The sequence below is a fragment of the Leptinotarsa decemlineata genome, unplaced genomic scaffold, assembly GCF_025532065.1.
Source record: "Leptinotarsa decemlineata unplaced genomic scaffold, Ldec_3_MD MMD2_tig00026358_RagTag_RagTag, whole genome shotgun sequence".
Taxonomy (NCBI): domain Eukaryota; kingdom Metazoa; phylum Arthropoda; class Insecta; order Coleoptera; family Chrysomelidae; genus Leptinotarsa; species Leptinotarsa decemlineata.
Window position 1 is genome coordinate 10536519 of NW_027412703.1, and position 23546 is coordinate 10560064.

The window sequence follows — 23546 nt, forward strand, 5'->3', positions numbered from 1 at the left end:
CTGAATCTCGAAACTTTGTTACAGGTGTGCCCCAAGGTAGTGTTTTGGGGCCTACACTATTTATTTTATTTGTTAATGACCTTTCAAAAATTAATCATCCACAGTGCTCTATACAATTTGCTGATGACACATATTTTACTGTCAGTGGTTCGGAATGTGAAACATTGTCAGTAAGAGCAAATGATGCTGTATCCAACATGCAAAATTATTGTTCTGAGAATGGCTTGATTCTAAATAATCTTGAAACCAACACCATTTTCTTTACAATTCAGGAAAATGATTGTAGTGCATTGGATAGGTCTGAGATTAAAAGTATTGAACAGTCATAAGTTAGCCAAGGTGACTAATGGACCTCATATCATGTCAAAAAAACTGTACAACGAGCTCCAATATCCATCAAAAAATAACTAGTGTAAAGCTCTTCAAACAATAAGTTCGGAAAGTATTATGTGAAAAGGTATTTTATTCGCTTGATGAATTTTTTCAGTCTGATTTGGAATTTTAAATTTCAATTTTTGTACCTCTTTTATGGTCTGAATGTTATATAATATATCATATAATTATGTTGTTTTATGATTGTGACCTCATTGTTATTGTACTGAGTTATGTGACTTTTTCCATGCTGTCCATAGGTCTACGGAAATAAAGATTTTTGATTTGAAGTATTGAAAAAATACTTAATAATGCGGGGTCAAACCCAAAATTGGTCGTATAAATAAAATCAACTAGTGGTACTTCAACAAAAGTGTTTTTATTCATTTCATTAAAGTGATCATGAATTACCACAAAATAAACAAGTAATCAATCATACATAATACAGAAACTATATGAATCATAAATAGTCAATAGTAACGGCATCTTTTTCTTTTCCTAATATATTTTTTCCGGTAAACTAACACATAGTTTACCTCTGAAAAACTGGATTTGCCAGGATTTTGAAAACACTTGATACCCTCACGATGAAATCCAATGATACACTGAAATGAATCGCGTTCCTGGTCAGCCCTTCGATGTGGCAGCATTGTCGGGCTGACCAAGATGCTCTTCATATAGAGATTTGTATAACTATGGGCTGACCAATAGCATGGGGCTGACAAAGGTTTAAAGGATATGTAAAATTTTTATTTTCAGAAAAAATCTACCCCTCTGATGGGCCTATTAATAAAATCATATCACTGAAGAGTATTCCGAAAAGTATATACCTAAATATATTCGGGAAGTGCTGGGTGGACCAACGCCCCGTTCATATACCGGGCTGACCAATATGCAATGAACAAATATATATATATATATATATATATAATTTTCGGGTATGAGTCAATAAAGGAATGGTAAAATAAGTGTACTCTTTTTTCTGTTCTAGCTTTCGAGTCTTTATTGGCTCTTCATCAGGAACTTACAACGAATTGATAATTATTGATTTTAATATTTATTTAACAAATTATGAAATGTGTGACACTTACGAAAGTGAGGTTAGTAATCCCTCTCACTTGCCGCGATTTGTAAACATAACATTTCCCAAAGACAAACACTCTTGGTAAAAAACAACATGAAAATAAAAATTTTACTGTAATGATTAATAGATTATTTGAAATACACAGTATTTATCTCCCATGGAGACTATGATGTGAAGTTGACAATAATGAAATTGAATATTACTGTAGTTTTTTCCTAACACCAAATTGCTATTTTTACCACCTCGACCACGTGTTTCGATAACCAAGTGGGCATCTTCAAGAGGAAGATTGAATTAATGTATAAAATATATTTTTAAAAGATTCAATGAATCTTCAAAGAATATTTTTTGAATACCCACTTGCTACTTGGGAACAAATAGTAAATAGCGTTGAAATTGAAAAACAATAGGTTGATATTTTAAATATTTTATTATTGAAAAACAAAATCAACTCCTGAATAACAATTTAAGGGTAATCTTTGGAAAAATCACTAAAAACATATTAAAATGACAATATATATTTGAATGTTTGAGTACCTAGTTTTCTAATATTTACTCAAAGGTTCGTAATATGGAACTTTTCAAGTATCCACAGCAGTATTTACAAATTCAGTTGTTCAAAAGTTTTGTTACATACTTATAATTTTTGGATAAACTAAATTCTTAATTTTTATTGAATATTATGTTTAATTGAAAATATGTGTTATCTCCGCCAGGTTTAATTGGTTTATACTTGTGTATGAACATGCCTGATGAAGCTATTGTATAGCGAAACACCAGTTGCGGTTTTGTAAACAGTGTAGAAAAAATCTCGCAATAAAGTGTTACTTGAATACAAATAATAAATGAATAGAAAATGCTCTGTTGATCTAATTAAAATAGTTGAATTCAGAATGTTATACTAGGGCGATCACAGAACAAAGTTACTTGACAATCTATTTCTACATATTTCTTATATTTCATACTTACATTTGACTTTCTTAAGATATCAATATTAACTTGTACAAGATTCGTAGGTCTGAGGCATATGGAAACAATATCTAAAGCAGGAGAAACATCGGACACCAAAAAAAAAAAACACTACTATAATTATCCATTCATAATTTTTTGTTGTCATAAATCAACACATTGGTCAAAGGCATAAATTGAGATATATGGGGTGGCAGTTGCCCCCCAATATCTGTATTATTGTTTGTTTCTTAAATATATATTACTCAATTGGGCTGCTGTCCAACTGAGGATGCTACCATGTAGTGAAATGCGTATTGGAAAATATTGTGAAAATTTGTAGTTGTTATGATGAATAGTGTTATTGATTTTAACCAGGTAAAGGGTCCGTGTATTCAAAATATAAACATATTTTCTCACTTCAGAGGTCTCTGTCGTCTCAATAAAAATTTGCTATTCCTGTTGAAATGCTGAATTTATGTGTAACGGTACAGACCACTTTCAGTTGGGACTATCAAGATGAAGTTTTACAAAAGCACTATTACTATGTACAATCTTCAAATCCAACAATTGGTCTATTGACATTTGAATGCCTGATAATTTTAGAAGGCTAAAGTCTTTTTCACTTTAATTTTATCATCTTCACTCACTTTCTTCCTTTGCAGCTTGTCATAACCTGAAAATTATATAAGAGCTTTTAATAAGGTGAGATCTATTTATAAGCACATGAAAAATAACTATTGAATATTGAAAATCATTTTTTTGTGTGTTACTTTTGTAGAATTTTGAATAACATAATGTGAAAACAGTAACAATTATAGTGGAGAACTTTATATAGATGTAGAAAATGGTTAACATTTAGTTTGCTTTGATAAGTTCCTTCATAAATTAAATGTATTTTTTGCAAAGAAATCCAACAATGACCAAGTGGACTGGAACAAGAATAGAATCATTTCCAATGAATCAGCAAATATTCTTTTATCTCGAGAGAAGTGTATTTCGAACAGCTTTATAGAAATGGATCTTACATTGGGGGAGCAATCGCATAACAATACAGTACGTATAACGATGAGCTTGGAACCTTTGGTGTGAAAGTTGAATAACTTTTTTCGAGAGTGCAAAAATATCAGTTTGGTGTTAGGGCAATTGATCTCAAAAAAAGTTATTCAATACAGTACGTACTAATGTATGAAACCAATGTGACATTTGGAAATACTATAATTGATTTTTGGGAAAGAGAGGTTTTGGCTTTCTACTTCTCCATATTTATACAAAAAAAATTGGGAGTTTTGTTAAGTGAATATCTGAATCAATTCCATTTTTAATGTTTGGAATACAAACTGAGTTGTAAAAAGTGTTTTTTTTCATAATTCAATGTTCATATAATAGTATATTTTACCTCGCCTTCCGCTCTGGTGACAAAATCGCGGGCGAGGATGTCGTACTAATCGCCCGTGGTAAGTATATGATTTTTTGTTACTGCGGGATGAAAAGGTCAATCTTTTCAATAGAACATGATTTAGCATTTTTCAATCTCAGATTAGAAATTTAACTGTCTTTACGTATTTCAAGTTGTCATAGACAGTTTGATAAACAATTTGTCGCTAGGTTACCGAAAGGAAAAGTAAGTTATGAGCATTAGTTATCTAACTGAGAGTTTGTGTCAGAAAGTTACTTCTTTGCATGATCTACACACCTTTGTGGAGAATTCATTTTGGAATCGATTGTTTCTTCCTTTCTTTGGAAGATTCCCACATTTTTTTGTAAAAATGAATCTCTCCTGAAAATATACCCCTTTAAATTTAAACTGTAATTTATATATCATCATATGGCGCTTCATCATGCACAAGAGTTATACTCATTATATCTGCATGTTCAACATAATTTTCTTCCAAATGATTCTTGAGTGCTATTTTAGTTCAATATCTGATTATATGAATTTCACAACTCCTGATGGCAACTACAATAACAATAACAGGAATTATAATCTCATAAAAAAAACAATAATGAACAAAAAAAAGGGGATTTATTTTTATAAAAACATTCTCAGAATCCCAAATAAGCCATGGAAATTGTTCCTGGGAAACTTCTTTCAGATTTTAGTAAATGTTAAAATATTTTTGAGAGGAAGTCTGTGTTAATTCCATAATAAAGGTTTTCCTAGATGGAAAATTATGGAAAACTTTTCATTTAGGAATTCATCCTTTTGGTATTTTTTGGAATTTAACGTTTCGCCACATTCTCAACTGGCATTGTCAAGAAGTGTTTCATCTTTTAGTTAATGAATGGTAACTGGAGTTACTAGTTGAAATTCATTATTATTTTTAAAAGGTTAAGTATTATTTCAGAGAATGTCAATCATTTTTCACTTCTTTTTTGATTATTTCAATGGGACTAAACTTATAAATTCATACCTAATATTTTCTCCTCATTTTTTCTATATTGTTCCATAATTTCCTCCCGAGTTCTATCTGCATCTAAAACTAGTACTGGTGTAGTGTTTAACTTTTCATCGTCTGTCATTAGCCATCTTTCATGACTTTCATGTAATTCTGTTAAGTACTGAAGACTCACTCCTGTTTCTTCTGGTCTACCTCTCTCTTTTACCCTCTCATAAACTACTTCAGGGCTACTTCTGAGGTACACTGAAAATGTAATTTTGAAATAAATTCATGAGAATAACAGAACGCTATAGGAATATTTTCTGATTGATTCGGCCGTTACTTGATGAAGATCCATAGTAATTTCAAAAACTACACCTCACGATTTGATCTCCACAAACTTCATTTGAAAATAGGTGGAAAATAGGTGTAGTTTTTGAAAGGTAAAGGAATATACCTTCGACTTTAAAATGATATTATCATGTTGTAATGACATCAAGTAAATTACAGATGAAGTGTATGAATATAATGTTTTTATCAAATATTTGAAACTTCTATTTTCTTCAGACAGTATTTCACTATTCGATCAAAGCAAACATAACCACTGACACTAATTTGTTTCAGGATTTCCTCAAACCAATTTTATTTACATAAACCTTATACATACATGGGTGAATGAAATATAAACAAGACTTTTTGACCTTCAGGCACAATAGTGGAGGGAGAATGTTCCCGCTATGTTTGTTGTTGGGTAGATTTTTCAGGAGTAGGGGAAGCACGTCGACCCTCTCAGTATTCACCGTGACGATGTCAGAGCAAGAGGTACATCCGTCAATTACGCAATGTGTTGTAATCAAGTTTCTCGTCGCAGAAGTTGTAAAACCGGCCGAAATCTTGAAGAGATTGACTGCCCAGTTCGGGGAAGATACACTGTCGCGAGCCAGAGTGTTTGCATGGCATAAACAGTTCGTGGAGGGTCGTGATCGTGTTGAAAATGAGAGCCATGACCGCAGACCTCAGCGAACAACATCAGCAGTGTTCGACGTCTTATTGAAGATGACAGACGTCGTACCACTTCTGAAATTGCAAGTGAGGTCGGGATAACTTATGGAAGCACTTACTCCATACTCACAGAGGAGCTAGGGTACCGTAAGTTGGATTCCTCGCCTTCTCACAGCTGATCAGAAATTTCATCATCTTCAGGTGTGTGGGCATCTTCTTGCACGATTTCAGGAACAAGGAGACCAATTTCTCACTCACATTATCACCTGTGATGAAACATGGGTGCACCGCTACAGAGTCTAAACAAGCAAGTATGTAGTGGAGAAAACAAGTAGAACCTGTACCAGTGAAAGCCAAGTCACGTTTTTTTGGCTGACACCATTTTTATAACCTGCGTGGATTGCTGTATCTCGATTTTTGCAGGACAATTAATGCGGCCTACTACTGCGACGTTTTGAGTGAGGTCCGACTTGGATATCGCCACAAAAGACGAGACCTATTGATCAGGGGAATGGCTCTTCTCCATGACAATGCTCGCCTCCATACAGCTGCCTTGACTAGGGAAAAATTGAAGCAAGTGGGGTGAGAAACATTGGAACACCCTCCTTACAGTCCAGACCTGTCACCCTGTGACTTTCATATGTTTGACCATCTCAAGGAATCTTTGGGAGGTCAAAGATTCGATACGCCTACGTGTGCAATTGGCTGCAGACACGACCTGCTCCTTTCTACGTGGAAGGAATTGGAAAGCTGCCTATCTGCTGGGGAAAATGTGTTTCCAAGTCAGGAGATTATATAGAAAAATAAACTATATTCTTTTTTGCGTTTAAAATAAAAATAAATTGCCAAAAAAAAAGTCTCATTTATGTTTGATTCACCTAGTATATGCCAATTATAAAAAAAGTAGTAAGTGTACAGGGAATCAATTTCATTTTTTTTTTAAATTTAGATTATTTAAAATAATCACTTAGAAAACTCTGAACAATTATAATAAAATGTGCTTAGACCTAATATAAGTACTGTGATTGAGTGTAAGGACCAAACATATCCAAAAATCAATTCAGCCCATTATGATGTATTTCTAAATGATTCTAGCAGTTCTAACCAATTAAATCCAAGCTTATATCTTCATTAGCTCTAATCCATCTATACCATTGGTCTAAAACAGAGTAATCAGCTCCATGTAAGTATCCACTTCTGTAAGCGAGTTCCAGGAAACAGAATCTATTGTTCTGTATTGATCTCTCAAACATCTGAACTGTAGTAGATGTACTTGAGGGTTTGGAAGTTTGGAGCTTCAGTCTAGTAAACTGAACGTAACTTTGAAACACTCTAAGCCATTCCTTATTGTTTGAATACATGAGGTCTAGGAGATTGTGACCATCAAGATTTCGCCACCATTCAAGAGGTTCCTGTAAATTAATTATTTAAAACATTAAAAGAATGTTAGATATGATGACTTCAAATTGTTATTGTATGGAATATTTTATAATAAAACATGCTTGGAATGTAACTGGAGAGTGCCCCAAATTACCTTATAGTATTTCTTTTGAAAGATGCATTGGTTTCAGTGACATTAAAAGCCTGGCCAATTCCTGCCAAACAAAAAATACTAATAGCAAAAAGCTAACAATTGGTAATTACATCTGAATAGGTATTATGATTTGGACAATATGGAAAAAAATGGCTCTCAACTGTGAAAGTTTCAAGATACAGGGTGATGTGGAAAAATGTAATTTTTTTGTATTTCATCATGAATCCTACACAGCATAGAATTGTTCAAAGAAAATTCTCATTTATAATGATTACTTAAAGAACGGTAGCCTGGTGGGTTGACTTTGGTGGTCAGCTCCACTCATGCCGGAGAATCGATTTTCACTTCCTATCATCCAACCCATGTTAGGAATCACACGTTAAAAGGTAAGACTTTGTTAGTACCTAGATCACATAAGTTTTGACTTTTGAGTGTTGTTGTTCATACGGGGGGCGACAGCTGGTTAACGGAAAAACATAACAAAAATTGATCAAAATATATAAAAGGTCTCATTAAACTTCATAGGAAATAATTTCCATATGCCACTATATGTTTCGATATACCTGTATGAATTGATTATTGTGTTAGTTATTTTATACCACAAATTGAGTATTTGGGGTCATTTTTTCCAGTTTTCATTTCAATCTTTTTTTTTGATAATTCCAATTTTTCAAGAAATCATACCACTTTCAGTAGTGGATTACACAGTAATTGAAATGAATATCAATGGTAATTATATGCATTCGTAATCTTCAGAGATTTATGATGCACTGTTTGGAACCTTTGGTGTAGTAATGAATATTACTGGAGTTTTATCCCAACACTAAACCGTTATTTTAACACCTTCCTTTTGAAGATGATTACTTAGTGATCATGTCGAGGTGTTAAAATAATGGTTTGATGTTGGGAAAAAACTACAGTAATATTCATCTTCAGAGATGAATTAAAATATATTTTGGGTCTGATTGGAATTGTCTAGTCTTTAAAATATGTTATGAAAATAGTGGACACATCTCAACATCAACAATCTGTAACTAGAAAACTACTCATATCATTGACTCGAGTCCATAGACACTTTTGATCAGGAGTTCGAATTCTGTAATTCAAGAAAAATTCAAAAAATTCGTTTTTTTGTATAAATACACAATAACATTAGTGTTGTCAAAAGAATGGAATACACTATTTGAAAATACACTGATGTCCATGACTACGACATTCGTTAGAAAATCGCCATTTCCAGAAAGGTCAAGCTTAATATGAGTAGAAATTGGTGTTGAAATTAACAATATCTTTCTCTACAAATTACATACTAAACCAGTATAAGAACTTTCAAACATAAATTGATCAACAATTGATAGCCACATACATTTTATAAAATGTGTTAATTCACTTATATTTGCATGTGTGTGTGTATATTTACTCTTATTTTACTTAATTTTTGTATATCATTATGAATTTAAGATGATGAATATGAATATAGTTGTTTCGAAAGGGCTTTTTCTTCAGGTTTTTGTCTGAAAATTATTTCTTTGCATTATCTACACATCTTTGTGAAGAGTTCATTCTGAAATTGATTGCTTTCTTCCTTTCTTTGGAAGATTCCCACTTGATAATAGAAATCAATCAAGTAATTTGAAATATACGAACTGGATGAAATTAGTTACTTTCTTCCCAAACTTACGACAACTGTGATGACTTGTTTCTTCATATTGTGAGTGAGTTTTAATATTCATCAGATTTAGATAATTACTCAAACTTACTGGATATGTATCAATTTCTGGCATGTTTTGAAAATACTGGATGAGTGTGGACTTTCCTGCACCAATGTTGCCTTCTATAGATACTCTGAATGGTCTATCTGACGGAGTTTTCACATTTGTCAACTCTCTCAGAGGAGATATTCCAACAAAATTTGATTTTTTTGAAGGGGACACCTCAATACTAACGTCTGATCTTTCCATACCACTTGAAGTAGTTATCACTCCTTCCATTTTGTTGTAGTTGAAGGTAGATATTCTGAAAATTCAATTCAACAATTCAATCAATAGATACAATATGTTTCTTATACACTAAACGTCGGTAAACTTATTCAACATACTTGTGAAATAAACATTACAAAATACCTCGATAAAAGATTTTCTCTGTTAAAACATTTTCGATAGATATATAGATATTTCAGAAGTCACTTTTGAACACAGTATGATCCAGTATATGATTCATTTTATTTAATGAGAAGTAATTTCCTTGTGAAGCAACAGGCATGATCTAAATTGAATCAAAACCTTTTTTTTTTTATATAATTTTTACCGGAAACCAATGAAACCTCAGACATATGACTATTCTTTATAACTAAATGAGCACCAGATGACCCAAATAACAAAAATAAATTGACGCAGATATAAGTACATGGCAAAACATTTTGTTAAAAAAACGTTGATCCCCTTTCAATAATCAGACATGATAATCCTACCTAATATTTCAAAGTTGGGCACTAAACAATTGAACAGGTTAAAAGAGGTCACCTACACAAACAGTGATAAAAACCATGGATAGTAACTTCACGCCAGTGTAATGCATAAGTAATAATTACCTACTAGGAATTGCTTCACTTGTGTTAGGATTCCCTTAAAGAATGTGGTGGGTTAACAGAATTCCAAAACACTTACCTTTTTCTACAGGTGAGTATTCCCTTTCTTATATCTTGTTTGAACGAGGAAAATAGTAGTGTAAACCTGCTCATAAACAAATATTATAAACTATTACTAAAATTATAGTTGGCCGGAGAATTATAAATTATAGCCTAATTCTAACCAAAATCTTAATAATGGAAAATGGGAATGGCTTTTAGACCGATTCGACAGCTTCGTACTACAGAACTCTTTCTATAAGAGACCATCTGTCGAATGATGTTGAAAAATTGAATTTCAAGTATTTGAGATTGTTTTTTGCTCAGAGTAACAATCTGAGGTTTTTTGAGATCATTTTCAACTAAAATTTAACAACCAGATGAATGGAAGGGAGAGGATTATACGTCAGTCCACATGTATGAACCATACAAAAAATTTTAAATATCAAGTCATTTTATACCATATTTCATAAAAATATGTTTTTCTTGAAACTCTAGCACCACCTGCAATTCAAAAGTTAAGACAGACCTTGAGGACTTATATTCATATGAAGTTCTTTTCTGAAAATGAAATTAAAAAATTTACCTCCCTTAAGGTAAATACTCAATTATTATGGACAGTTTAAAAAAAAAAGTGTGTTTTCTGGAATTATTTGGATATTGTGTACTGAACATACTTTATACTCTGTACATCCAAGCAAAAGAGCGCTTCAAAACATTGGAGTGATTTCCCAGACAAGGCTGCTTGTACACAGTCGTACTTAAGGAACGGCCGAAATTTTATTTTATTTATTTTCAATAATTTGCAACTGGGTGTAGGAACAATTTTTAGGTGTAGTGTGGGGACATAAATTAGCAGTTTCTTCAGCCGTATCAGTACTTGGCATTATAAAAAAATTGAAATTTAAATTACCGTACAGTACAGAGTCTTACTTACCATGGAAACAACTTCGTATCTTCCGTAATAATCTAGGTAGAATGCTGAAACTCTCAGGACTGATGGAAATGCTTAAAATGCACCTGAATTGGGTTGGCCAAAGTGATATACACTGCTCGCCACTTGCGATGGAATAACCCATTTTTACGGTAAAACATACTAGGAAGCAAAATAGGCTCAAAATTCCTTCAGATTCATGACCAGGACTACCAACTTACTTCAAATACACTTTTTCCCTGAAAAAATTTCAGTCCTGAAAAATCAGAATTTGTCTCACTTCTCATGGAAACATTCCCGTATCTTCCGTAATAAATGAGGTAGAATGATGAAACTCTCAGGATTGACGCAAATGCTTGAAAGGAACATACCACTTAGGTATATGGGTTGGTCAAATTAATATACACTGCCCGCCACTCGCGATGGAATAACCCATTTTTACGGTAAGACATACTAGAGGGTAAAATAGGCTCAAAATTCCTCCAGAATTGTGATCAGGACTATCAACTTACTACGGATACACTTCTTCCCTGAAAAAATTTCATTCCAGAAAAATCCGAATTTGTCTCACTTCTCATGGAAATACTCCCGTATCTCTCGTAATTATTGAAGTAGATTTTTTTTTCATCAAAACACGAACTCGTCTTAGAAAATCAGAATTTTCACATGAAGAATTAATTGTTTAAGAGAAACTTGACTTTCGTTTTCACATAAATAATTTTTTATCTTAGTGTCAGGAAAGTTATTCTTTCTCGCAAATTCAATAAGAGAGAAAATGTTAGTTTTGTAAGTGGAATGGAAACATGATATCAGTGAGGATTTAGGATGGTTAATGTTAATTCAGATTTTCATCTTTCCATTATTTTCAAAATACCAAGTATTTTTTGTGGCGATAAATTTTATGTAGTTCGAAGTAGTACTTTGAAAATCACATTTTCCATTAAAAAACAAAACAATCAATTTCGATTGTTGACAATTTTATATTTTTGTGCCTTCTATGAAACTTCCCTCCAAGTTCTTTTGGTGTGATTTATCTATACATGCTCGTATAATTCTTGCACGTAGATTTTCCATAAATGTTGGCCTATCCTTATAAACTTCATCTTTCAACTTCCCCATAAATAAAAATCCAGTGGAGTAACATCTGGGGATCTTGGTGGCCATACTACGAGAGGGCTATTGGGTCCTATCCTATCATAGGTAGGTTCCTATTCAACCAAATCCTTGTTATGCCACTACCTTGAACTGGTGAACCATCTAACTGAAAAATCATGTTGTGTCTCTAATCTAAAGGTAGTTCTTCCAACACATTGAAAAATGCATTTTCGAGAAAATCAACGAATAGTCGTCCGTTTAGATTTTTATCCAAAAAAAATGGCTCGACTATATTTTCGTTCAGAATACCACACCACACATTTATTTTCTGAGATATTTGGTGTCTACAATTCACCATCCAATTTGGATTTTGTTCTGGGAAGAATACAACACCGTTCGTGGTTAAGGTAGCCTCATCACTGTATAAGATATACTTCAAAAAATTCCTGTAATTGAGATAATTTCCCTGCATCCATAAAGAATACTCCATACGGCGGATTTCATTTCCTTCGTGCAAAGTAAGTAGAAATTTGGGTTTCTATGCATGCATTTTATGCCTCTTTAAACACCTCCATATTTTACTGCGGCTCATATTGAGTTGAAGCGATACGTTTCTCAAACTAATTCTAGGATTAGCTTTATAAGTCGCCAATATGGTATCATCTTCAATATGTTGTTTTACAACATATTGAAGATGATACCATGATATACAGCTGATTAACGGAAAAACAGATTTTAAACAATTTTTTTTAAACAATTTTTCTGTCCTTTGTTACTTGGCCGGTGTTCACGAAAAGATTATATATTTTAAGGACATTTCCAGCGGCCGCTTCACGATATGACTTCACGCCTTCACCAACAATTAAACAATTTCATTTTTTGTATTGACAGACGTGCCATGTTCAAATCAAATCATTTTTATTTCCAGAGACTCTAGAGCACGGAAAAAGTCAATTATACTAAAATATAGAAATTCACAATAAAACAGGTTTTGATATACAGGGTGTTTCAAATTCGATCCTCACCATTGAGATCTCGGAAACTATGACAGATACGAAAATGATTAATTTGGGGCAAATTTGCGCATTCACCTGACTAACAATATACCGTTGAGAAAGTTCTGAAGTTCTGAGTATATCCGGAACAAACAGAAATTTCTGGCTTTTTTTCTGGCTTCCGTTTCGTCTTCCGGCCACCATCATCAACTTTATTTTTTCTAATAGGCGCTACACTGGATTCTTTCTGTTTTGAATAGAACCAGATTTTACCTTTTCAATGATTCAAAGACAAAAATAAATAACAGCAAATGCTCAAAATGCTGGCCTTGTTCATGATAACACGTCCTTCTTCGAATATTATTCACTGCACGATTAATTGTTATAGTTAGCCAAAGGTAGATCATCCAAATAGTCTTCGAAAATCGACATTAAAAACTGGTGATAGGTTTCTTTGTAAATTCCTGCCCACACGTTTATACTAAATCGCACTTGAGGTCGAATTTCTCGGAACTGCCTGGGGTTTATGCTCCAAATGTGTTCGTTATTAATCCAGTCATTTAAGCTTAAATTAGGTAAGAATCTCGGAATTCGAGATACCCAGCTGTAAGTCTGTAAATACTTGTATATTGACACCCTAAAAGTTGTCTCGAAACCTACATATGGTAGGGTGTAAGCAACTATTAAATTTCAAGGTCAAAGGTCACAAAAATCGGTTTTTTGGGCTTTTTTGGAAATATCTCATTTCCTATGGGTTTTTTGCTATTTGTATTTATTATCAATATTGTAAAATACAAAATTCTCTACAAATTTTGTTTAAAAAAATTTTTTATACGGTGAACCGTTTTCGAGATAGAGGGCGGAGAGCGCGCGGTCACAGCATCACTTCAGGTCAACCGGTGCCTCCGGTCGAAAACGCGCCATAAATAGTTGATGAACTATCGATAAATCATTTTGAAATTTAATAGTTGCTTACACCCTACCATATGTAGGTTTTGAGACAACTTTTAGGGTGTCAATATACAAGTATTTACGGATTTACAGCTGGGTATCTCGAATTCCGAGGTGAACTTACTATAATGACTGGACTATATTTCGGTTGAATATCCCACAATTCGTAAAAGTACTTTCATCTGCCATTACATTTTCCAGTAAAACAGGAATATCAGGTCTTCTTATTAGCCAATTTCAAAATTCTAATCGCCTTTCGGGATCACTTGGATGCAATTTTTGAGATATGTGTATTTTGTAACATTTAAAACCGCTTTTTTTTGGGATGTATCAAGCATTTGTATGATAAATATTCATTTCGGAGAAAATTTGACGTGTAGTTTTCCCCGGGTTCATGTTTATCTGCAAATTATCAATTTTTTTTGAAAAGGACACAATGTCTAACTTACATTTCATACATACCTCATTCATCATATTTTCTTTAGTTTCCTGGTCCATTTTGTCTCCGTAATTTTTCCTCGGCTTTTCAAATGAACCAAACCCGGTGAGATTTTGATTCAATAACTTGAACATAGTTTGATGTGGTTGTCGTCTTTCGGGATACAAGTTTAAATACATCTCCGATGTCCTAACACTGTTTCTATCGTATTTGTAATAAATTTGTATCATATATCTTTTTTCTTCATTCGTGAAAGCCGTTTTTCGCCAAAAATTCAATGACTTGTACAATAAAAAAATGTCATTGAGTGTAACAAATTGAAAGACCAATTAAGAAACATCAAAGTCAAAGCCTATTATGACAGAGGAAATATTTTTTTTCAATATTTCCAATTTTTCGAAAAAGAATGATAACTTATGATATATCATTGAAAAGGTAAAATCTGGTTCTATAGCAGATCTGGAAACACAAATATGTAGCACGGAAAAAGTGGCATTGTGGAAGTGTAATTTATTTTCGAATCCTTCCAGAAATAAAGCCAGGAAAAAATAAAAACCATTTTCCGAAATTTCTGTTTTTTCCGGATATCTCTGGATATAATCGGAATTTCAGAAATGAAAATATCCAACAGAAGTATGGAAAAATATGACCAGTTGAGTTTGAACACTAATTTTCTTCAATATGAAAGTTGAGAATATAAATACATAATAATATAAAATTGAAAATAGGATAATTGGAAATAATAAAAATGAGCTTATATCTGTTAAAATAGGAACTTCAGAAATATTAAAATATGAACACGAACTCACAAACAGAAAACAGCTGGATCACTGAAACAATACCTACCCAACATTAACACAGGAACCGTGAACACAATGGAAACAAAAACACGGTAGAAGTAACAGGAACAACAGTGATGCAAGGAATAACAATACTAGAAACAACAAATGCAATGAAAACTGGTCTGGGGGTTAATATCAAAAATATTGTCATGTTGACAGTAACTATCAATAAGCAACTGTTTTCCGTGGTAATCTCAGGGCAACACATGATTTTTATTTAGTGAAACTGATGTAATTCTTCAATCCCTTCAAATGATTTCAGACAAAAATTCAGAAAGTAGGGGAAATAATCTAAATTCTACCTGTTTATAAAGTGCGATTTTTTCTTTAAAAATTAACGGTTGTTTCGGTGTTCCAATGAGTATGAAAATTAATTTGGTTTCGGTTGGCAAAATGTTTCCTCAATATTTTAATAAAAGACCCCGCACATCTCTTATGAGAAATGGCTTGCCTTGAATTTTGCCGAAATTTTGATATGTTGCAGTCCTAGAAGTGCTGATTGAGCCAAAGCTAAAAAATGTACAGTTTTCGAGATGTGAACCTTTGAAAAGAGATTTTTTAATTTTTTGCGATATTTGCTCATCAATCGGAAAGCTCTCACTTCTGATTGGAATAGATTGTGGATGTTTAGCACCGAGAATTAGTTTACGAATGGTCTTTCTCAGTTATATTAGATGCCGCTATCGATAATTTTTCATACGCTGCTCCACACTATGTCGATAATCTGAGAATGTGGTGCTGTGAGATTTTTCTCAGAGAGGCTAAAAATGGATGCCATTATCTCACAGACAAACGAATTCGTGAAAATCTAAGCATCTTTGATACCTGAGAGTACTCTCCAGATAGAATGAAGTGGTTTAGGTATTGGAAGCGAACTATTTTGCTCCCTATTATGTTTTACCGTAAAAATGGGTTGTTCCATCGCGAGTGGCGGGCAGTGTATATTACGTTGGCCAACTCCATTCAGGTGGTAGGTGAATTATGAGTATTTCCATCAGTACTGCGAGTTTCAGCATTCTATCTCGATTATTACGGAAGATAGGGGGGTGTTTCTATGAGAAGTGAGACACACATGTACACACCACAGGGTTAAAATGTAACTCACCAATCCGACCTTGTAACGATATATCTGAATGAATTCCGCGCCAGCCGATTGCAGTATGATCTGATTGGCCAGCTTAAGAAGGTTTGTATATTTTCCCAACAGATGCAAATGTGATCATGCTTTGATTACACATAGAAAAGAAAAATTTTTAGTTGTAGTGTAGGAACACAAATTAGCAGTTTCTTCAGCTTTATCAGTACTTGGCATTTTAAAAATTTTAAACTGAAGTTCAAACGAAAAACAATTATTCTATATCCATAAATGATGTGCTTTGGGGTTTTGCATGTTAATACAAAATACGCTACCTTAATTCAGTAACAATCCTTTCAGATGACAACTTATAGTTACTCAACAGATGAAAGAAACATTTGTTAGAAAGTGGTTGACAATGTTTCATGGTAAATTTTACTAATTCGGTCTTACATTGTCTAATGTGATACTTATATGATTTGAAATATCTGAAAGAACAAATCAAATTAAAAATCGAAATGAGTAGTTGAAAATAACAATTATAAATTTCATTAGTTCGATAATATGATTTGAAATCTCTGAAATAACAAATGAGAATGAAAACTGAAAGGAATAGCTGAAGTAACTTGTGTGAAGTAACTTGGCTTGAAATCTTTCAGTTTTTAATTTTTATTTCATTTTTATTGTTCAATTTTCAATTTTTTGCCTAAGCAGCGGATAGAGTCACTATAGACCAGCCCCTCCACTTTTTTAGCCCCGCCCCCTCAGCCAATCAGAATCAAGCAACCCCTCCACTTTTAGCCCCGCCCCCTCAACCAATCAGAATCAAACACCCCTTCCACTTTTTTTAGCCCCGCCCCATCAGCCAATCAGAATCAAGCACCCCCTCCACTTTTTTCATCCCCTGCCCCCTCAGCCAATTAGAATCAAGCACCCCTTGACCGCAAGGTATACATTGTGAAGCCCCGCCCCTTCCGCACATGGTCAACCAGTCACGGATCCATCAACTCCCCTGTTGTCACCTATCGAAGCCATACTCCGCCCATTTGTTACACCCTTGCCAATTAAGCTCCACCAGCAGGTCGGCCATTTTGAATCACGTGGTGGGAAGCACTGTCAGCTGTCAACATCAGATAGCAGTGTCAGTTGTCAACTTCGGTTATCACGTGGTTGGAGGGGGAACTGTCAGGTTGTCACGCTATCAAGCGCGCGCGCCGCCTATAATTATTTTTTTGAAACTGAATAAATAAAAAGTTTTATGTTGAAATTGAACCCAGGTCGTCGGCATGCCAGGCGAGAGCCTTAGGTTTGACGCCAACGTGAGATCTTGAAAGTACTAGAGAAATGTTTAAATTGGTCTTACCAAGTGTCGCATGGTGGGGGTCATAAATCCCAAATTTTGGACCTCGGGTCCTCGAGCGGGCCATCAATTTTTTGGGAGGGTCGTTAAGTCATTTCTAATTTGGTGTGTGATTTGTTGCGGAGTCCTTGATTTGGGTTTTTTTTATTTGGGGCGGAGTCTTCGATTTTTGATGTTCGTTTCGAGTAGCCATTTCATATCGCTTTGTCTATTGCACCCAGGAGTCGTTGATTTGGAGGTGGGTCCTTGATTTTGGAGTGGGTGCATGATTTGGACTTGATGTTGGGACCTCGATTTGGGACTTAGATTTGAACCCCCGACTTGGGACCTCGAATTGGACCTTCGATTTGAACCTCGATTTGGGTCTTCGATTTAGGGGTGGTTCCTCAAATTACGACCGGGGGTGTGGGCTGATTTTTGGTCAAAGACCTCAGAGACAATGTATAAGCTCGCAAAGTGAAGCATAAGTGAATGTAGCGAAAGATTATGACAGCAATACATAAACGTCGATATCAAAGTGAAATTTCCACGACCGCAGAAAACGATTACCGCTAAACAGCGAACGCTATCGTCCAGAACATGACAGCCCACACCGACTTCGCAAAGTTTTTCGCAGTCAACAGCGAGACCCAATAGACGTTTATCGACCAAACATGAACAGACGGTACAATATTTTCAGTCGTTTTGAGCCCCAAAAAAAAAGATTTTGAAAAAATAAGACTCTCTCATTTCGTCATAAAAAAAATGGAATGTGTGTATGTGTAGAAAGTGAAATGGAAGCGACTTGTTGACCGTTGAAATGGAAAGTGAACGACCGCAAAATATTATCGCAAACAACGAACGCTATCGGAATTTTATAAACCGACTTGAATTGTAATTGAGACCAAAAAAAAAGTAGTTTTTTTTGTTTTGGTGAAAGCGAAAAAAAAAAAATGTAGGTATTTAAAAAAAAATGAAATTTTGATGATATTACCGTAGATTTTTTGCAAAAAAAAATCAGTCGTTTCCCAAAATAGCATGTTTTCGTTTTGTCAAAAAAGAAAAAAGTAATACAAAAACGTTAGCGACAGAATCACTTGGGAAATCTTCTTAATCAGGGAAATATTTGTCATGTAAGATATTAGGTTGAGTGTTTCAAAATAATAATATTCAGTTCATTACAAATAAAAAACTTTTAGGTTTGATCAATTCATTTCATTTCAAGAGGGTTGTTATTTTTTTTGGTACTGAGTTCGGCTATGGCCGAGCCATCGTAAGTTGATGTGCAAAAAATATTTTGAAAAGTATGGTTATGTTGACAATAATACACAATCAAATTTTTTGAAAATGCACTCAGACTTTTTCAAGAACGTTATAATTTACCAATAGATGGCACAATCAACAATGAAACAGCCCATTTGTTAGAATTTCCTCGATGGCAACATGCTGAAAATGAATTCCGAGTTGGAGGTAAATGGAATAAAACGAATTTTCGCTAGTATGTATCTTCGCTAGATAATAAGTATCGGCATATAGTTCAGAAGGCATTTGGCATGTGGCTGACTGTATCTACACTGGATTTTCAAAAAAAAAAAAGAGAAACAGGCATTGTCATTATTTTTAATATTGATACATGCATGTTTTTTTTTGCAATTTGATGTGGAAGTTCAATGAAAGATGAACCATTAATTTCCAAATTGACTATACCACTTAAGACGCAACCACTATTTCGTTCTTGAAATTCAGATAATGATGGTTGTCAAATAAAATCGAAGACATTTGAAAAAAAAAATTATTCATTTAATTATGTTTTCGGTTGACAAGCAAAATGTGTCATTTATTCAGGAGTGATCTGCATCATTTCGTTACATTTGTAATACATAGCAAGATCCTGACGATGAGATTGATGCCACTCGAGACTCCACGGGCAAAAACAAAATGTCACTCCACAACGTTTACATATGATTGATGAATGAGGTGTATCAATAGGCAGTAATGTGGGTGGAGCGGGGGACATCGTCACAGTTTTTGGACAGCTGAAATTATTCACAATGAAATTTTTCGATACTGAAAATAGTTTTGAACAACTCACAAAATATTTAGACATGATTCATCAATTAGTTGTGACTGTTGGTTCAGGTTGTTCTCATATTCCGAGGGTTGAGATGGTTCAGATCTAAAGACAAAGTCAATATTAAATTTCAGTTGTGAAAAAAATGAATCAACTTACTCAATCACTTCTTTCTTTATTTCCATTGAATTTAATACCTCCACAGGTATTGAAATGTTTTTGGGCATATCAGATAAGTCTAAATCACTATAAAAAATCTTAATTAGAAACACGGTAAACATTAACCAAAATACATACTTGTCCAACAAATACCCTGATAGATTCCGAGCAGGAGTAAATTTCTGAATTTTTTGGAAATGTATTGCCAAAATAAAGTCTTGCTCCTTTCAATCTTTTCTTTTACTAAATAGTCAGGTATTTTAATACTACTTGGCATGTCATCTAAATCAATATCACTGTAAAATTCAAAAACCATAAAACACACAACAAATACATTTGAGTATACATACCTACTTTTCTTTCAAATACGTCCAAAAATACATTGGATGTGTGTATCTGTTTGTTTTGATTGCAATATAATTCCAAAATTTTGCAGTTTCATTATCAATCAAAAATTTCACATTTTTTTCATCACTCATTGTTACAGCTTTTAAAATACTAACTGTTGTCGACTCGAAGTGAAAACTGACAATTGTTTGTAAACGTAAAAGAACATGTATTAAATAGTAGACAGAAGCGTGGATGGGAGAATTTTGTGGTAGATAATGTGGTAATGACTAAACTGGAAAATTTATTTTGATACTGGTTTTGATAACGAGTTTGCAAAAGGAAATTGTGTTTTTTGATAAGATCATATTCGATGATGTAGCTTGTGATGGTCAGCAAAAAATTCGTGAATATTATTCCATGGGTCGGCATAAGGGCATTGATGTTAATTATTTGTGACAGACATATTCCAAGATACCCAAACAACTTATACGTGTACCGAATGTTGGCGTGATAAGTATGGAAGTATTGTCAGGGAATGTGATTTGAATAAAGGGCGATATTGAAAAGGTTTCGACAAGTACATAATGTGTGTGAATAGAGATGGAAACGCAATTCGTCAATATGAAACCACTCAGTAAAGAAGTCGATGTTGTGCGCAAAAACAAAATTAATGGAATCTCAAAAAAGTATAAGAAAATAGTATATAGCTCTGAAATTGGGAAAGTGAATGATCCGAACGAGTTATGCGACAAACGCTTGGCAAAGGTTACGATAGCAATGATGTTGGTTCCAGCATTCTACAAACGAACGCCATCGATACTCATCATTGGATATATAATGACAAGCCTTTCAAGTATGTCTATTAGGATGATCCGAACTAGTTATGCAATAGATTAAAGCTGCTTATAGATTCGAAAGATGCTGGATATACGTCACATGACAATGAAATTACAGCCATATTCAATGAACTCAAAAAGCCGACATTATACAGTAATAAATCATCCATAAATGACATGTATTTTATTCCAGAAATATAATGCGATAAATAATGCAGAACTGACGTGAAAATCGCACCAAAAAAATGTCAAAAATTTGATGCGTTCAAATGTACAGTTTTGTCAAAACTATCGCATCGAAAAAAACCTATTTTTCAAACCATCATTTCGTGCAAAAACCCATATGATTTGCATTGCAACACGCTATGAAAAATAATGCAAAAAACGACGCGAAAATCGTGTCAAAAAAATGCCAAAAATTTTATGCGATAAAACGTTTATTTTCGCCCCAAAAAAAAAACGTATCAAAAAAATGCTAAAAATTCAATGCGTTGAAAGGACCATTTTTGAACACCCTAATCACGTTAAAAAACGCATATTTTTGGAATCATATCGATGTGTGTAACATTTTGTATCATGACTATCGACAAGTTCGGACGTAGCTCCAATAGCAAGCGAAACCATTTTGCAACATCAACAGTAGGCAATAGTGGAGGTTTGCTGCATACCTCCGATGGCAACATTAATTTCAAATTTATAGAAAATGTACTGGTAAAGCTCATTTCGCCGGTGTCAGTCAGTCTGAACAGACGTGAAAAATGGAAAAATTCATTATCAAAAAGGAGTATGTTAAGAACAGTCGCCGTTTCGGTGTTCAAGGAAGAACTATTGAGTTCACAATTAAACCTATACCAAAAAGAGCCGAACCTACATGATGGGTGATAGATGCCATCGAAGGAATTGTGGAAAAAGGCATGGAAGGTTTGCATCCTACCGACCAAGTCGGATTCACTTTTTGCTCCAAGGACTTTGCTCGCGGTCAAGGATGGATGCGGTTCAAACCGGCTAGTGAAGTTACTTTTGATGATATTTGGGAGAGAATTTCTTCAATATACCAGTCCAATTCGACGGGTCTCAACACCGAAACTTTTTGTTTAGGCATAACAAGCGTCAGAATACCCAAGTGATCTAAAAAACAGCTGATCATCAAGCTATGTCAGATGGAGTTAATGTGAAAAATTGTCATTAATTGTTTAGACGTCGAAGAAGAAGATGTTGTGCGAGAGGTGTCTCAAAGAAATAAAATTATCAAAAAGTCAATCACTTTGTGATAATTGTTACATCACTTCCGGTAAAAATGATGGCAATTGGATACCATTCAACACAGAATCTTGGGGCTCGTATGAAGAATTTAAGAAATGGCAATATAACTATGACAGGAGACTGGTCTTGTGTGAAATATGTGGCAAAGTGATGGGTCGTACCAGTATATACAGGGTCCTGCAACAGTGGCGCGGTGTTCCATATCTCTATATAGGAAGCAGATAGGAATCTAATTTTCTATAATATTACCTTATTGCTCGAGCTCGACAAAATAAAAATATTGGCGGTCACACAGGGTGTTCGATTTTTTCTGGGCGGATCCCAACTGTGTCTTTTTAAATGGCAACCTATATTTTTTATCGCTTTTTCGGTTTCTTCATAGAAAATAAAATAAACTTTATGTATATCTGCACTTCGAAAATATTGATGGTTTTCGAGATATCTAGCATGACAGGTTTTTTTTTCCAATATTCGTCACTCAGAATATTTGAAATTATAAAGTGGTGCCAAGTCCAGTTGAAATTTTTTTTTGGTCGAATATTCTACATTGGTAAGTCTCTCAAACGATATATCTGAAATCGACCTGTGATATACAGGGTATGAAAAACCGCTTGCCAAATATTGTAAATGAAAATTTGCAAAATCTTCCTTATATTAAATGGAACACCCTGTATATTATTGATCCATAAGAAGCGCCAACGAAACCTCTACAAATTTCATTAAGTATTCCCTATGGCTAAGTTCAATAGTTTTTCTTAAATGAGCATTTCTTTCGAAAAATGGTCATTTTTTCAAAGCGAAATCCATTTGACGACTGATAAGAATATACAAAAAATACCCTTTCCTTAAAATATCGCCCATTCCTAAAATTACCTGTTGCTAGATAAACAAGTTGCGAATTACACCACAAAATGGACGTTCTTGAATAGTTACAATAATTTCAAAAATCTCGGAATTTGTGCCATATTCTTTCGGTCTAAAACAACCTTTCAGCGAATGAAATATTTATTGGAAATCAAGTAGTCTGGCAAATGACAGAACAAAATATTTGGCTGCAAATGAATATTGAAATTTTTAGTCAATCGTGAAGTTGAACTGTCGGTATAATTTCATCAGAATGTTGTTATCAAAAAGTGATTTGATTGATATGATTTTCATATTAGGTGAATCAGACAGGAATTGTTTATTGGCAAGTAGAATTTATTCTCAACGATATCCAGATAGAAGGCATCCAGATGAAAGATCTTTCCGAAAGGTCTTGGGACGATTC

General features: G+C 33.9%; 3 protein-coding genes across 7 annotated transcripts in view; 1 reads left to right on the forward strand and 2 right to left on the reverse strand.

Moving 5' to 3' along the window:
* Positions 1-1867: 1867 nt before the first annotated feature.
* On the reverse strand, positions 1868-10311 carry LOC111511326 (deoxynucleoside kinase). Of its 3 annotated transcripts, none has more exons than XM_023167340.2 (5): positions 9988-10311; positions 9082-9337; positions 6893-7199; positions 4819-5049; positions 1868-3080 (listed from the first exon to the last, which is right to left on the reverse strand). In XM_023167340.2, exons 1-5 carry the CDS (start codon positions 10059-10061, stop codon positions 3007-3009), a joined length of 942 nt encoding a protein of 313 aa, XP_023023108.1. In that variant the 5' UTR covers positions 10062-10311; the 3' UTR covers positions 1868-3006. The 3 variants fall into 3 exon arrangements, with proteins under 3 accessions (XP_023023108.1, XP_023023109.1, XP_023023111.1); XM_023167341.2 differs by lacking the exon at positions 9988-10311 and adding an exon at positions 9792-9931; XM_023167343.2 differs by lacking the exon at positions 9988-10311 and adding an exon at positions 9445-9656.
* The window catches only part of LOC111511328 (platelet-activating factor acetylhydrolase), a 68485-nt gene continuing 54759 nt past the window's right edge, over positions 9821-23546 (forward strand). Inside the window, exon 1 of one of the 2 annotated variants that reach the window (XM_074184852.1) lies at positions 9821-9999. In XM_074184852.1, the coding sequence (XP_074040953.1) occupies positions 9954-9999 (46 nt within the window). In that variant the 5' untranslated portion in view covers positions 9821-9953. The remainder of the gene's footprint in view (positions 10000-23546) is intronic. The other variant, XM_074184851.1, reaches the window with a different exon arrangement.
* Positions 19396-21168, reverse strand: LOC141486601 (uncharacterized). Of its 2 annotated transcripts, XM_074184816.1 has the most exons (4): positions 19986-21168; positions 19848-19934; positions 19710-19793; positions 19396-19653 (listed from the first exon to the last, which is right to left on the reverse strand). In XM_074184816.1, exons 2-4 carry the CDS (start codon positions 19913-19915, stop codon positions 19455-19457), a joined length of 351 nt encoding a protein of 116 aa, XP_074040917.1. In that variant the 5' UTR covers positions 19916-19934; positions 19986-21168; the 3' UTR covers positions 19396-19454. The 2 variants fall into 2 exon arrangements, with proteins under 2 accessions (XP_074040917.1, XP_074040916.1); XM_074184815.1 differs by having other exon boundaries at positions 19848-21168.

Excerpts from the sequence above, each read along its gene's own strand:
- LOC141486601 (XM_074184815.1), bottom strand. The coding sequence starts at position 19,969 with ATGTTTACCGTGTTTCTAATTAAGATTTTTTATAGTGATTTAGACTTA. Across the intron at positions 19,794-19,847 it reads ATAAAGAAAGAAGTGATTGA|ATCTGAACCATCTCAACCCT; the intron begins GTAAGTTGATTC and ends CTTTGTCTTTAG. Across the intron at positions 19,654-19,709 it reads GAATCATGTCTAAATATTTT|CTGTCCAAAAACTGTGACGA; the intron begins GTGAGTTGTTCA and ends GAATAATTTCAG.
- LOC111511326 (XM_023167340.2), bottom strand. The coding sequence starts at position 10,061 with ATGAGCAGGTTTACACTACTATTTTCCTCGTTCAAACAAGATATAAGA. Across the intron at positions 9,338-9,987 it reads ATACTCACCTGTAGAAAAAG|AATATCTACCTTCAACTACA; the intron begins GTAAGTGTTTTG and ends TTGAATTTTCAG. Across the intron at positions 3,081-4,818 it reads AAATGAGGAGAAAATATTAG|GTTATGACAAGCTGCAAAGG; the intron begins GTATGAATTTAT and ends TATAATTTTCAG.